Source organism: Empidonax traillii, unplaced genomic scaffold, assembly GCF_003031625.1.
Source record: "Empidonax traillii isolate 1590-97213 ecotype Southwest subspecies unplaced genomic scaffold, ASM303162v1 scaffold312:size2399984, whole genome shotgun sequence".
Lineage (NCBI taxonomy): Eukaryota > Metazoa > Chordata > Aves > Passeriformes > Tyrannidae > Empidonax > Empidonax traillii.
Window position 1 is genome coordinate 1154295 of NW_020955505.1, and position 16171 is coordinate 1170465.

General features: G+C 37.2%; 1 protein-coding gene across 14 annotated transcripts in view; it reads right to left on the minus strand.

Annotated features, from left to right (window-relative positions):
* Nucleotides 1-16171, minus strand: part of PROM1 (prominin 1) — a 59884-nt gene that overhangs the window by 17625 nt on the left and 26088 nt on the right. For 8 of the 14 annotated variants that reach the window (XM_027891215.1, XM_027891216.1, XM_027891211.1 and 5 more), the window contains 8 exons: nucleotides 15607-15812; nucleotides 9084-9204; nucleotides 6481-6544; nucleotides 4085-4174; nucleotides 2523-2740; nucleotides 2029-2103; nucleotides 824-887; nucleotides 241-249 (listed from right to left, as the gene is read on the minus strand). In XM_027891215.1, coding sequence (XP_027747016.1) covers nucleotides 241-249; nucleotides 824-887; nucleotides 2029-2103; nucleotides 2523-2740; nucleotides 4085-4174; nucleotides 6481-6544; nucleotides 9084-9204; nucleotides 15607-15812 — 847 coding nt within the window. The remainder of the gene's footprint in view (nucleotides 1-240; nucleotides 250-823; nucleotides 888-2028; nucleotides 2104-2522; nucleotides 2741-4084; nucleotides 4175-6480; nucleotides 6545-9083; nucleotides 9205-15606; nucleotides 15813-16171) is intronic. The other 6 variants (XM_027891222.1, XM_027891219.1, XM_027891221.1 and 3 more) reach the window with 1 other exon arrangement.

Sequence of the window (16171 nt, forward strand, 5' to 3'; positions counted from 1 at the left end):
TTTAGTGCAAACAAACTCAAAAACTTTATAAATAGATAAATTAAGATGGCTTGCCTGTGTTTAAACATATCAGCAGATACTGAAAATGAGTAAATTTGCTCTAGGTTTCCAAATGAAAGGTATTAACATTGGTTTTCTAAAACTGCTCATTTTAAGCAAGTTCACACAGTACACTATGCTCTTATCTCTACTGTCCCTCATTTTGCCCAGGAGGGGAAGAAAAAGAACAGAAAAACTTACAAGGAACAGCTGCTTATATAATGCAGAACAGGTCCACAATGCAAGAACAAAAATTAAAACAGATTAGTATAAATACACTATACTACCATACAGGTATGGTCAAAGACTAAAAAGTGTAAAGCCCAAGTAATAAAACAATTAAGACATTTAAATTATCCTTAAGACATATTTTTACCTTCCCTTCGCCATCCACTACATTTTAATACAACAGCAGGCAGGTTTAGTTTTTTTAACATCACACTCCTAAATATGTCATAAACACATCAGTCAGGGAAAATTAGCTTTTCAATTAAATAAAGTGTCAGCGTGGAGCTGGGATCCCAAGATTTCTCATGACTAAAATGCCCAACAGATAAAACTACTCCATAAAATACCATATGGCCTATTTTTAGATTTAATTTTGGGACCTCATTAAGACACAGTTGCCTTCTATGTTTGTTTCCTGGCACTAGATTTAAAAAAAAAAAAAAAAAAAAAAAAAGTTAATCCTTACATTTCCATTTTTAATGATCTTTAGACAAGAAAATATATTATCAATAAAAGAAAACCAAAACATTAATCAAATTGAAAAGATAGTCCTCACCTGATAAAATGTTCCTGGTTTGATTCACCACTAAATCTGGAGTATCATTAAAAGCTGCATAGCCCTAAGAATAAAAGTTGGAAAAATTAAAGCATGTTTCTCACTGTCAAATTGCTTGCAATTTTTTCCATTTATTCAAGGATCAAAAGTATACGTATGCGAAAATGTAAGTGATAAAACAATGAAAAATACATTTTTATCACTACACATTAGAAAAGATGAAAGCAAAATAGGAACCCAAAGTATATTTCAGATTCAGTTTGCTCTCCATAACATACCTTGAAAAAAAAAAGCTAAATTTAAATATACGTGAATCAGTTACAATCCCCTCAAACTTTGCTGCCTGTCAGACCAAGAACACACATATGAAAATTCCCTAAGTGAAAGGAGTTAGTGTGCACCAGCCAAATGCCTCCTCTTTCCAAGTCTGTGCCTTCCAAACATGAAATGCATGTTACAAACAATAAAATCCAACTGCCTCTAAAGATGGGGTGATGCTTTCTTCAGTGAAAAGGTGAAAGACTAGGTCAAAGCCATGGGAACAAAGTTGAGGAGTTATCTGGACAGAAAGGAGATGTTTGAATCCTTACTCCCTGCAAGCCTGATCACTTCATAAGCAGGCAGGGGTCTAAGGGCCTGAAGACACTGGTTCCAGAAAGTGCCTTCAATTCCTAGCAAATGTTTTCAGATTCCTAGATTTTTCAACTGCCCAAACTAAGTAATTTTTTTTCACAGTGAAAATCATTGTGTTTTGTGGAAAGTCTTGCAAAATTACTAATAGTAATTACACTTTGTCCTTTGCACCAGATTTAATATCAACTATGTACATAAGGAATTTAGAAGAAGTCTTTCGATACAGTAAAACTAATTCAGAGAGCATAGGTGTTTTTATTTCTTTAGCTTGAACCAAAAAATATAGAGCATGCTATTGGACCCATGTTTCTGCCTTTTTGTTCTTTCAGGATTGTTCTTTCAACCCAATAACTTGCAAACATTTTTGACCTGTAATATCCTGGAGATACAAAGAACTACATTCATACTTTCAAATATCAGATCTCAGCCAAACAGTGGAATAATGAGAGACATCCACCACAAAGACAAGGTAGGAACAAAGGAATTCTGCTTGAGAAACCAAGGGAAAACTAGTGATACACAAGTATCCCAGTTTATTAATTAAGAGTTTACAAGTCCATCAAGAAACGTACCTTTTGAACGAGACTAGAAAGGTCTATTTTAAGGACATCATTGACCTTTGCAAGCTGTGAGCTCACTCCTGGCAACTAGGAAGCAAAAAAACACACCTGAGTCACATGAAGTAACAGTCTTTCTAATTTAGTAAATACTTCACAGTTAGGAGAGAGCGTAAAGAAACTAGAATGATTTGTAGCAGAATCTTTCTAACACACTCCTGAAACCTCTGCTACACAAAAGCAAAGCTTAACCTCTGCATTTTTGGGAGGGCAGGTTATTTCACTGCCCAGAGCAGCACTTTAACATAGCTGCTTGACACACATTTTATTCTCTTCTACAGAGAAGATGAAAACAGTGACTGGAATTACCCAGAAACACAGAATAAGGGAAGGTCACTTATCTGACAAGTGACAGCACGCACCAAGCCACTGAGCTGCAGAAACACTACTGGGCTTGCTCAAGGCAACTGCGCTCTAAGAGTCTGAAAAATATTATTACAAAATCTTACCCCACTGAAATTGGCATTGACGTTCAGTTGACTTAATGAATTCCTGATGATATTGCAGGTGGAGGCAGCCTGAGCTGCATTGCACGCGGAGTCATTGAGGGTGTTGCTGAGATGCATTTTAACATCTGTCAAGTTTGTGTGAAGCCTCTCTGTTCCCTCCTGCAGAACCTCTACAGAGACACTCACATTTTCCAATGCTTCCTTTGTTTCTCTGATGGCTGCAAGGATGAGAAATTTTGAAAAAAAACACTTTAGTTAGAAAGCAGACTATATATACAGATGGGAAGAGAAAGTGCACATGCATAAGTGCTATGATATTCTTAACAATACTAATGCAAATAACCCTGCCTCCCTCCTAGAAAAACCCTTAGCACAGAATACGTACTTTTTGCACCTAAAAATACATCACTTATGCTTTCCTACACACAAATTATTGTGCTCAGGCTATTTTTATTGAGATTCCATCCACTTCTCAGATTACTCTTTTCTACCCTTTCCCTACCTCTCCTTACTCAGTGATTTCAGTAAAGAACTCTAACTCTTGGTCATTTAGAAACGGAAAGCAAGCCCAAATCCACAAAACAGTATTTTCAGTATTTTGCTTATAATCTAAGTCAAAATTATGCAGCTGCAAGATGAAAGGAAAGGAGATCATGTTGTATCAGCCAAGCATTAATGAGTGCTCAGCGCTGGCTTTAGACTTCATCCCAATCACACCAAATAAACAGAACAAAATGAAAAAACACCCTAAACACTGAACAAGTGTTTAGTACACAAAGAACCACACAAACACAACTAAAAATACACAAGTAACAAAAATAAACTGCACTTCACACAACACAAAGTTTTATTGTGTTTTTTACCTTTGATAGCCCTTTCCACTTTGACTTCAAGACAAATAAGAGAAATAAAGCCAAAAAGGAGAACGATGACAAATGAATGAGAAAGAATTAATGGTTAAAAAAAAAGCCAAAACAAAACCAAAGTAATTCAAGTTCTTGGATGTCTTTCCCTTTGTTCTATAAGCTGTACCTGATTCCTGAAAAAAGAAGCATTAAATGGAAAAAATAATAAAGGAATATTTTCTCCAGAGGGAGAAAGAACTAAGTGTGAGCCAGGCTAAACTCAAAGACACAATGAAGAAATGCTGGATAGGACTCCCATAATAAGCTTGGCAGCGTACAGGACAAGCACGTTGTGGTTCATTCCCTGACCTGTTGAAGACTAACTTGCAAATACCTATGGACTGCTCTAAGAGGACAGTTTTCCTACTCTCCCTTATATTTAACAGAAAGGGACAACCACCTGGAGCAGGGAAAGCAGATCTCATCTCTCTTCAGTGACTGCTGAAATTAAATATCAACAACAGCACATAAATCTTGATTTAGCTTTTAAATGTATTAATAAATCTTAAAATATCTGAAATCCTCAGTTTAAAAGGCATGTAGAAGGATGAGCTGACTCATGGTAGTGCATAAAGCTATCCCATGCCGTGTCCTAGAAAGATAATGCCTGTTTTACCATAGCAACAGAATATTATACAAAAAAAAGGACATCTTTACCTCCTGCCATTGACAGAGCTGCATCAAGTGCAGGACGTACTTCTTTTCCCAGCTGTTCTTGAACTCTGATTCCAAGCATAGGTCCAACATCTGTGGCATGGAGAAATAAAAAAAACAAACATTACAGACTAGTTCAACTAGTTCAACTGAACTACCTCTTAGTGTAGGTGCTGTCAGACTCTTACTTAACAAATAGATTTATATTTGTTATAAATATACTTATATATATTAATATAAATATATTATTGAAATCTTTCTAAGGCCTGACAGTCAGAACTTAGTGACAAAAGGTAACGCAGGGTTCTGTTTTAGCTAGCTATAGGCCTAGAAATGAAAGTAGTAACTCAAAACATAGAGGAAAATATTCACCAGCACTGGATCATATAGGTAAAGATACATAACATTTCAACAAACTCCACAGTATATATTTCATTGCATTTTCTACTCTTTTGGAAACAGGATTTTTTCCACAATCTATGTTAGAGAGGCCCAACATCTGGACAGGAATTTTGTGGTATACTCTTTCACTCAAGCTATGCTTTAATAGTGCAAGAGAAACTAAAAAATGGATTATTTTCCTTTCCCCTATTCCTCATGTATCCAGCAATGTCAAGGTCACCCACACCCCAGACCTGCCAGCCAGCTCTGCTGAAATCCCTTAAGCGTGTTAAGAACATGTCTCCAGTCCCTGCCCCCTCACACGGTGCACCCAGCATGGATGCTCCTAGCACTGGCTTCACCCTTACCCAGAGCTAACCCCCACCTCCAACACTCCAGTCTCACTGTCTACAAGCAGAGAGGAAGCTCAGTTCAGCAAAACCACACAGAAATGCCAAGCAGAGTTTGGTGAAGCATTTTAATGTAACATATTCTTTAGGCAGTCACGGCGTCCTCTGCATTTTCAGATCACAGTAAACACATTTTTGAGTTTTTTGCTTTTGATGAGATGGGAATACTGCATGGTGCAGAAGCGTCCATTACTGTCAGTACTGTCATGTGTGGCCTGGGATGAGAATTTTTGTCGAGCAGAAACACTTTTCAGCTTTTCCTTAGGGTGGGCAAACTCAACTCACACACAGTTCTCTAAAGGTTTATGCTACTGCTGATTGCCTTAGAGTGAAATCCTTTTGTACCCTCATGTCACACACTTAATTCTGGTATTTCAAGAAAATGAAAACTATCTTAATTTACTGCTGATCACTCTCACCACAGATCCAGCTAGGTTTCTGTTAACTCACATCACAAACTGGCATTAAGAACTAATAAACATTTAATCTGAAATTTCAGTTTGGAGTGGCTGAGAAGCTTCAAGCTAGTACTTGAAATGCAGATGTCTATCTTGTTTTATTACTATTATTCTTACAGACTTAAAGCCTACCTCCATCTTTTTAGACCAGAGTGTTCCTGCTGAGAATTAAGCAGGAAGACTACTGCTACTTTCACATTTGATATGCATTATACCCTCATACAGACAAGACATATCAACCTCAGTGCAGCCAAGCTGGTTGCATTGAAAACTACCTTTAAAATACATTTTAAACTAGACAGAAGCATAGATTCTAGGCAGGAGAAGTCAATTTATGGTAACTGGCATGATGCCACAGTTGCATAGTTTGACCCCAGCAACAATCCTTCAGCCAGAAATGCAGACCTGTGTGCATTTACTAACACCTGATAAAAATGCAACTTTAATTATCATCTGCACTGAATACGGCCAGCCCTTTCTATTGCGAGTTTTGTAAAGCAAAGCTTAAATAACAAAAGAAAAAAAAATCAGCTTTCTGGTTGTTTCTGTTGACTTAGAGCTTTAAAAGGTGATGCCTCATATTGTAGCTGTGCTGAAGGGGAAAGTGCAGCAGTTCTACTTCAAGTTTTATCTCCTGCTCTTCAACTGCTCATTCTGAAATGGCAAATACATTAAGCAGCTTTAGAAAAGGGATAAGCTTATACCTCAGCTTATAGCTGAGTAGAGGACAAAGGTGCAACAAGAAAAATAAACAGAGATCTCTCACTCATTGGAACCATCATAACTGCTAGTAGATCCGTTCACTGATATTTGGTTTCAATTTAAAAACTGAGGAAAAATACTCCAAAAAAAGCTTCAAGTATTGTTACTGAACTATAAAAACGAAAGTAAAATATTAGCCTGTCTTAATGTATAAACAATTTAATAAAAGACCTTTATGTCAGGAAATACTACACATTACACCAGCTCTGAGACTTTTTATGTGAAAAAAATTTTAGATTTTGGTCTTCTATACTACTGAGAACAGCACTTCTGTTTGGAAACCATATTCTTATAAATGAAGTTTCACTTTGCACTATGAGCTAATTACATTATCTTACTGAAGCTTTTGAATACATGCTGCTAACCCCCCTTAAATCAAAGTACTTACTATTTAGGTCAGAGAGTGCTTTATCCTTAGCTGTGTTGTACTGGCTCACCAAATAGTCAATTTGCTGTAAAGAAGATGATTAAAAAAAAAAACATTAAAAGAACTGGAAAAAAGGGATGCTTTTGAATGTGTAAAACTGTTAGCTTGAAACAATCAAAATATTTGTGCCAACTCCCTGGCTCTTTACTGTTTCCAGTTAACTAAGTATTTTACTTCCTTAACTGGAACTTCTCTGTGGTAAATGATTCAGCTTAAAAGAGTTAAGTAGCAGGAACTGTGGCCTCATGAAGGCTTTGAGTCAGTCAGGCAAATAAGGTTTTTTGCATCTCTCCAATTTCATTCCTTGATTTTCTCGTGGCATTAGTTTCTCCCTCACAGAGAGATGTGAGGCACTGAGGCAGCGGTAATTTTGAAGCAGTTCACCAACCACACTGACTTGTGTCTGAGCAGTCTCTCAGAGTTTCTCTTGCAGAAAGGAGACAGCTGCTCTGCCTTAATGGAAATAATTTTCCTTACCTCCAAGAGGATTTGGTCTCAACTTGAGCCCTACCAAGACACCGTAACAATACAAACCAGCAACTTAGTTTATCGCCAGATACTGGGTTTGGAGAAAAGACTATCAAGGAACCATCCCTAGTGGAAATCTTATACTAATTTTGAAAAGACATTAAACAACCTTCATTAATTTCTGCATGTTTAAAATAACGCATTATGAATTCTACCCCAACCCAGTTAGAGTGGTGTAAAGGTTAACACACTTGACAGATGGATTTTCAATTTTAAGCACGACTCAAATGTGTACCAAAACATGCCTGGCTTGTAGTCTCTGTGAAATAAAGAAAAAAAAGACCAAAAAACACCCTCAAAACAACCTACTGATGATACAGCAGTGGACATCATTAAATGACAAAGTATGAAGCAGACCTTCTTTTTGTAAAATAGGAAAAAATATTTGAGTTTCTTACTAAGAAGGCTGTAGGTATATTTTTATTTGTTTGTCAACATAGGCTAACCTAAGGGCTAAAATTTTGCAGGGCTACAGGTTTTGCATTGTCTCCAGCAATGTCAAAGACAAAAGGGGATTCTGTATAACTAATAGTGTTATCACTCAATACTCTCAGTCTGCAAATCTTCTGTGACATGAACTTTAAACAGAGGACTTCTTTTTCAAATCCTCTTACATGCTGTACATACCTCATACTGATGAGTCAAAGACATCAATTCAGATCTCAGAGCTTTATAGCCAATTGGTTGGATTCTAGAACTTTTTCAAAAAGCTGAAGCACTTCTCATTTCCTCAAGAAATTCTTACAAATGTGTGTCTGCATGATACTCGTGCACCTTGACTGACAAAATGACTTAAGAGGATACAGCTGATGACTGCATCAGCACCAAGTCTAAAAAAACAGAAAGTAATAATCCTGTTTTGAAACTAAAAAAATGCTAAATGAGACTCTGAGTAACCTCTGGCAAAAGTGTTCCAAGTCCTGACACTTTTAAATTTAATAATTCAGCATTTTTAATAACTTTTTAGCCAGTGTCTATTTTTTCCTCTATTAAGGTAAGTTACTTCTTCATAACAAATCTTCCTACTGTCAGCACTCAGTGTGCTGTCAGAGGGACTCTGGTGGTTTCTGATGTGACTGGATGAATCCTTCCGTGCTCACTGTCAGCTCCAGACTGACAAAAGGCACTCTGTTTCAAGAGGGGTTATTGGCATGACCTTCAGTTCCTGCCATACACCTCCACCACTGGTCTGTCAGAGCAGCACATGCAAACTAACAGTTGTATAGGGAACATCTCCAGATAAGAAAACATTTTATGGCACACCCCAGATGTCTCCTGTTCTCATACAGCTCTGGCCAGCAAAAAAAAAAAACAAAACCAAAAACATAACAGCCCAGAGTTACTGTGACTGGAATGCTACCACACTTGTGGATTCCACATAATTGCATGAATTCCACCTATTTCTAATTTCATGGAATTAAAACAGATGAATAAAATTAAATTCAAATAATTAAAATTAATGAAAGCCAAGGTAATACAGCTGTCAGACTTTTTTCCCCTCTACAAATTCACAAAGAATTGAAATTGTACATTCTTTACAACCCTTCCTCACTAACATTTCTTTTTTGCTTTCAATACAAAACAAGATATGCAGAGGACTGCTTATGGGACTCTAAGGAAAGTCTGAAAGGGAAGAATCTTTCCTGTTCAGTATGGTACAGTATGACTCTGGTTTAAAGAAAAATCAGTCCAAAATATTCCTGGAAACAAAGTTATTGTGGCTCAGTCCCAGAGCACATACAACTAAGTCCAAAATACAAGGAAACAGGAAAGAGCAAGAGGGAATCCAAGTTTACGTGTAATATATGTTTTTGTATGTATTCCTTTTAAAACCTTATTTTTCCAAATTATTTATCTTCTGCTAGAAAGTATCTTACCTTGCATCATTTATTGTATTTAGTGAGACTGAAACACAGAGAATAAACGGAAAACTACTGATTTAATCCAAATAGAAAGAAAAAATTATTTTCTGCAATATTTCTTATCTACACATCTTCCCTCCCACCCTCATTCCCCATAAGGAAAAAATTCTTTACCGCTGGAGTGTCGTTAAGGAAAATTTTCAGATCTTTAAAATTACTGTTAACCAGTTTCTTTGCTCCTCGGACTTGGTTAGTTAAATGCTGGTTGGCAGCATATGCACAGAGTACTCCAACACTACAAAAAATACAGATAACAGATATTTGTTACTGTAAATGCATATTCTAACATTAAACAAAACAAAAAAAGTCAACATTATCAAAAGAAAGGTCTCCACAAATTTACACATTCTTTTTCTTACTAGAGGTTATCATATGCACCACGAGATAGAGTTGAGGAATGCACTGTAAGGGCCAATATTGTACTACTAATTAAAAAAAAAAAAAAAAAAAGCGATGTTAACCCAAAGTCATCAGAAGTTGTTTATGTACAAACAAATCAATTTGCATGGGCACTGTCAGAAAATGTGGATAGCCTAGGTAAATTGTATGAGACTTAGAAATGCCAGGTTCTTTTAGAAGTATCATTAACCTTGACACAGCTACAAGTAAATGCTCATAAGTTAACTGTGAAAAAGAATATTTTTCATTTGATAACTTCAGCAGCAAGATTTATTCATAATGGCACAGCTTATTTACATAATTACATGGATTTTTCAGAAGCATATGGATAGTCCCTAATAAAGCTAAAATAATATACAAGCATTTCCTGATACTGAAACAAAAGGTGGCAAGTAAACTAGACTTCCAGTCAGCACTGCTGCTGATTATTTTCTATTTGATCACTCCCTACTGTAAAATTCTAATTACAGCATGGCAGATCTGCAAAAACAGTAAGTAAAAAGGCAATTACAGGTCCCATGAGAGTCTTTGAAGCTCTATTAGCATACACAATCCTTAGTTTTTTGTTTGGCTTAGGTGTAAAATGGACTTAAACAGAAGGATGACTTTTGTTTTTTAACATCTCACATTCACAACAGTTGACCTTTCAGACAAGTACCAGAAAAGTCAAGAGTAACGACCAGAGTGTTAACAGCCTCAGAATCAAGATGACTACAAACCCCCTTGGATGGGTTAAGCACTAACTTTTCAGTAGACAGCAGAGATCCACTCACCACCGGCAGGATACACCCCCAAAGGACAGACATTGCCTTGAGGCTGCAGTCAGGTGCGTTACAGGCAATTCCTGGTTGGCACATTTGTTCAGTCTCTCACTTTGTGGTGTAATAAAACAGCTCAATAATAGAGAGGGAGTACTCTGAAAAGCCATTACAGACATCCAAACACAGGAGAAGGGAATCACTGACACAAATGCTACCATACTCTTTCCAGACTGTCAAACTTCCTCAGTTGGTGTGTCAAGAGGACCTAGATACTAGACTTAAAGAAAACCCTATACCAGGTTCCCTATGGGGAAAAAGACAGATGGAAAGTATAACTTTTGCTCCAAAGAATGTACGTTCAAAAAAAGCCCTAATACAGCCACATAAATGAGACGGTGGAGAGCAACTGAGTATCTAAAATAATGTGACTTGTGTATCCTGGCAAGATAGGAGCAAACATCCTCATTCACAATGCTTATCTCCTTCTTCAGTGAATCAAAACCAAGCCTTCATCTTTATTTTGCTTTCCCAAACAAATGTAAAGGTTTGTTCTCCTGGTAAAACTGATCTCAACTATAAGAATTTCTGCTGCTCTGACAAAAACTCTCAGAAGGAAAATTCTAATTTCAGAGCATGCCACAGGTGCAGGTCTATTAGGATCCCTTCACTAACACTTTCCTCAATATCCATAAACATTCGGAACAGGATGACAGAGTTTTACATAAAGAGGTTGCTTCTCTACTCAAAATTTCATAGCCATGTCTGGCTATTAATTAACCTCCCAGAAATCACTAAGGAACAAAGGGACATACACATTCACCTTCCTACTTACTTAACTTACAGCAAATGGCATAGTTCTATTTCCACTATGACCAACGCTCAAGCAGCCACGTATCAAGCTACCACCTCCCCCAAGGGATGAGAACTCAGAATGCATAAATACCAAGGAACTTAGTAACTTTCAACTTACACCATCCTGTGATTCTATGACAAGCAAAAGTAAGCGATTTAATTTTGGACATATACACTATTTTATTTCACTCTACTGTGACGGCAATTGCTATCAAAAGTGGGTTTTTTTCTTTGTTAATAAGAAAACCTATCTCAAGCTATCAGGAAAAGCAAACATTTGTGTATTGCTCTGAGGCTCAGTCTATAACCACATCCTCGTTCTTTAGACAACCAACGTTTATGTGTCCTTTCAGTGCTACGCTCACAGAGCAGAAAGGTCAATTGGGAGCTAACAAAACAGTGCTTTGTAAGACTCGAGCATTATCATCTTTCTCTTTAGCTTCCTACATGGGAGGAAACAAGATAGTGGAGATACTTCAAGGCGCTCAGAACAATTGTGAATGTAAACAAACACACAACAGGAGAGAGGAAAAATCTATTTACTATGTGACTGAGCCTTGAGTCAACATTCAATAAGCAGCTGCAAAGAGAAGGTCATAAAGCAGGAATAAAAAGGACATGCTTCTGTCATAAAGCAAGAAGGATATGCTTTTTCTGTAACAGATTAGAGAACTGTTTAAACAATTCTTCAGAGTCCAATATTCCACACTTAAGTTTCTTGTCAGGTTTCACAGACCAATTTAAATGTTACTAATCCAGATGCAGAGGGAAACACAAGCTTTTCCTTTAGTGAACTTGCAAAAAATGTCATCACAGAATAGAAAACCTGAGCAGATTTACATATTGGAAGACTGTCCCCCTTCCTCACTACTAGCTAATGAATTTAAGAAAATAATGGGATAGAGATTTCTGTACCAATTTTTCCACCAATTCTTTCAGAAAATATTGATTTCCAAGTTCTGAACATGTCCTACCAACCTTAAGCCAGGGATGCCTGTGAAGCCTGCACAGGGCACTTGCCAAGATGCCAAATACCATTCCACTCCTCCAGACTTGGCTTTCCCTAGCCTCCTACATAACATCCACAACTTCAAGAAAGAGGTTATAACACAAGCTGTCTTGGAAGGACAGAAAACTGATTATGTGTTTTTCTACTCAATAGTCAAGACATTTTGTATTACCAGCAAGTCTGGTATTGCAACACATGCTTTCTTAAAAATCCAATGTTCCTCCCTTTATAATATAGAGGAATTAAGGAAATTACATTTCTTTCCCAGAAAAAAACACGTTTGCCTAAGCTTGCAGATGACTAGGAAATAAGAGGTAATAGCAGGTCTCTGTCCCTAAACTCTCAGTTCATCTTTGAAGAAAAGCACGTAATTTAACTCATTATAAATCTGGAATATGAAATCTACTAAGTTATGTATTTGATAGATTATTTCTATATCCTCTGCTCTTTAGCACAAGAATCCTACTTTCTATGGCAACATCCTGTATAGAAGCTGTGAATTACCAAAAACACAGCATGCATTTTTGACTCAATCTACAAAAAAAGTTTTTAAAACACAAAGTGCATATACTAGAAAAAGATACACTAACGGCCTATTTAGTTTAAGATTAACAACTGCCTATGTAACCACAAGTTTTTTGACTTCTTTCTTATACCCCACCTTGAGGAAACCGAACTTCTCACATTATGCCCCACCTGCAGAAAGCAGATCTAGGTAGAGCTTTTTAAAAAATAAAAGAAAATCTGTCATACTATTATTGCCTTTACACATCACCCAATACGCTTATTATTAAAACCTCATCCTAATTACCAGAGCACTACATCAGTGGAAAAGTGAGAAGAAATGTTCATTATGATTAAAATCTACTAGCTGAACTATTCTAAAATCTACATTAACAGCATATATATGTCAGTGTGAACTTGCATGCTGACACACAGAAAAACCATCCCCCATGTTACTAGAATTTTCTAGAGTTGTTACCTACATACAGAATCTATTGCAGGCTCTGAATTCAGAGTCCTTCCCCTAATACTCTTTACCATACATTTAATTTGTCTCTTCCAGCCAAGGAAAGACAGTTTGGAACCATTTTTTCATACTAAGGACTGAAAAAAATAGAAAAGTTAATTAAAAAAATTTTTAAAAATTAAGAAAAAGAAAGGAGGAAGAAAGAAAAAAAGAGGAACATGGCTCAATGCTCCCTGCTCTCTTCAATGTTCTTCTGATCCTTTAAGAGAATCTCAGAATGGTTGGCACTGCAAGAAAGATGAAGACAGATGCAGAATATACACTCAGAGGGTAATTCTGAAGAAGTCCCTCCTGCCGCTACTGCATGAATGTTCCATGGGAGTGCCTTTAAGGCAGAGCTCCCCTGACAGTGGTGCGGGTTCAGGGTACCCTGATGGATGCCATCCTTGATAAATGCATCTTCTGAAGCAGCACAGCTCTTGGTGAAGGAATCACCAGTGTTCCAGTCACCTGGAAGGGGTTTAGGAGACCCTCAATGCTGCATGAACTCAAAACTATACCCAAACAATGACAGGACCCACCTTAGTGGTTTCAGAGCTTATACTGATGTAAACCCTGTATTGGTGGAGATCACTCAAGTTTGGTTTTTTTTGGCTCTGTCTGCAAGTAGCCATAAGCACTTTACTCTCACAGACTACACTCTTTTGGTTACTGTCACAGCTTACACATTTAGCTTGGCACAGTACTTGAGACGTGTGATTACGGGAAGCACTACAGGTAAATCTTCCACCTAAGCTGAAACTGCATGGAAACTTTGGGGAAAAGTAGATAATAAATCCAGAAGACTTAGTTTGAGTACAGTACAAGACATGTAGAAACAGTTTTAAGTAAATCTCAGGCCTTCTCTTTTTTTTTCTGTTGAGGCAATGGCTACCAGTAAGACTGTCCTTTTGTGCTGCAGCATTGCAGTAAGCAACTTGACATGGGTTCAAATAGATCCAGGCATGGGATCTTCTCCTCCCTTGTGAAAGAAGATCCAGGAAGGGCAGGAGAATCTCTCTGTGTACTGAGGTGTACCAGAGACCTGAGACCTCAGTCAGGCTGGGATCAGTAATATTAGCCTTGTAAAGTTCTATCTTGCCTTGCACAGCACTCACAGCATTAGAGACTTAGCCAGGTAGTCATATGAGATTATCCCTACTCATGGAAACCTGCAGACAGATCTCAGGCCAACTCCTCCCTAGGGTAAGCATCTGATACTCCTGATGTCTCATGGAAAAGGATTAAAAAAAAAAAAAAAAAAAAGGAGGAATTAAAGAGGTAATTTCACTAGTTCTGGAAAGCATATTACTAGAGATTGCTGATCTGTCAGTCATGACCATACCAATGCTGGGTATGCTTAATCCCACAAGGATAGCTGGTACCAAATGCACAAGTTTAAGAGACCAACAAGGGGGACGATCTCTTAATTTTTCTGCTGACAGGAGACATCCCTCAGTCATTATAACCAGAAAGTAGCATCCTGCAAGGCAGTGTAAAGACAGCTGGTGAGCTCTGTGAGCTACCTTCAGTTTTGGTATGCTGAGGTAATTTAATAATTTACTGTCTTCAGGGCACCTTGTACCATGAAGAACTTTTATCTTGTCATCATGGCAGGGATGCACCTACCACCTACAACATGATTCAGGTTTCTAGTTTTAAGAATACTAAGGGTCTCATTTGTTAGTGATATCTGAGAGAAAAGAGCATGTTCCCATACCTGATATCAGCATGACCTCCATTTGAGCACAGGCGAGGGGTGTCAGTTTGTCACAACACACAGTAGTAGAAAACAAACTCTACATTACAATGAAGTGACAAAGTACATCCCACCTGACTGAACAGTCACGTGGTACAGATCAAAAGACTTTTTTTTCTTTTAATATAATCACAAAATAAGCATAGAAGGCAGGTGAAAATATGAGGAAGTTAAAGGAAAACAGAAAGCCTGAAAGCAAACAATTTATTTCGGAAGTAGGGAAAAGAAGAATCTTGACTGTAGTTCCTCATCACCCATTACATACGTAACACAGGAGCGTGCTCCTAACACCAATTGTGCAAAAATGTCTCCAAATTCCAGGATTTATAAAGAGTTCATACATGGTTTAAACAACTAGGAACTCAAAAGAAAAAAACATTATTTTGAACTCACAAGAATATCTGGAGGACAGCAAATACTGGAGGAAGCCACACAATTGCTTTTCACACCAGTACAACACTACCAAGAACAAAGCAGTACATTGTACCTCAGGTTCTCTGTGGGATGGTAACTGAACACAGGACACAGTCTCTCATAACTTTATTGTAACATTCTGCAATTGCCATTTTGAGACTGGCCAAAATTTCACTTGCTGAATTCAAACAATTCTTTTTTTGTTTCACACCTACATTCTGCTCAAGCAAGTATATAATGACCTGTGGATAGTAATGGTAGCAGCATTTTTATAATATAGTTACAGTTTCTTTAATAACCAATAACATTGTGGTGTAAATAAATAATAAAATAATGTCTGCACCTGTAGGCTAATACAGTAATGTTATTTGTCGTATGACACTGCAAAATATGTGCTATACCAAGCTTCATATTGTTCTATGTATCACACTTGCCTTATTATTAAAGAAGCAACAAAAAGAAATGTTGCAAAACAGCTCCTCTGACAGTCAGCATTTTTCTTCTGTCTTTGATGCATTTCCCCACCACAGTTGTCACAGCAACGACACATACAGAAGCAAAGTCCCACAAGAGGCAGTAACAAAATAAATAGCAATCCCAAGGCTGCGGAGACTATAAAACCGATTTCATAGTAGATGGCCTGCAAGTCAGACAAAAATAGTGGTAATAGCAGGTATCACACAGTAACTGCAATCAATATAGAGCAAATAATTAGAAATCAAACTACGGACTAAACCATCTACTAAGTTACCAAGATTACAGGCTTGGTATATTTTGTCAATAATTGACAACTTTTCTAACAAAAAGATACATAACACTGTAGATACTGACAGCTAATAATTATTTGGCTAGACTACTAGCTAGGCAAACTACAAGAGTGAGTGCTAAGAGAGAAGTAGGTTCACAAGAAATAAATGGAATCAGTGCAATTGAAACAGGTTAAAAATGAACACATTCAATTTCCTGGACCACAAATCTACTGTTTCTCACATCTGTTTC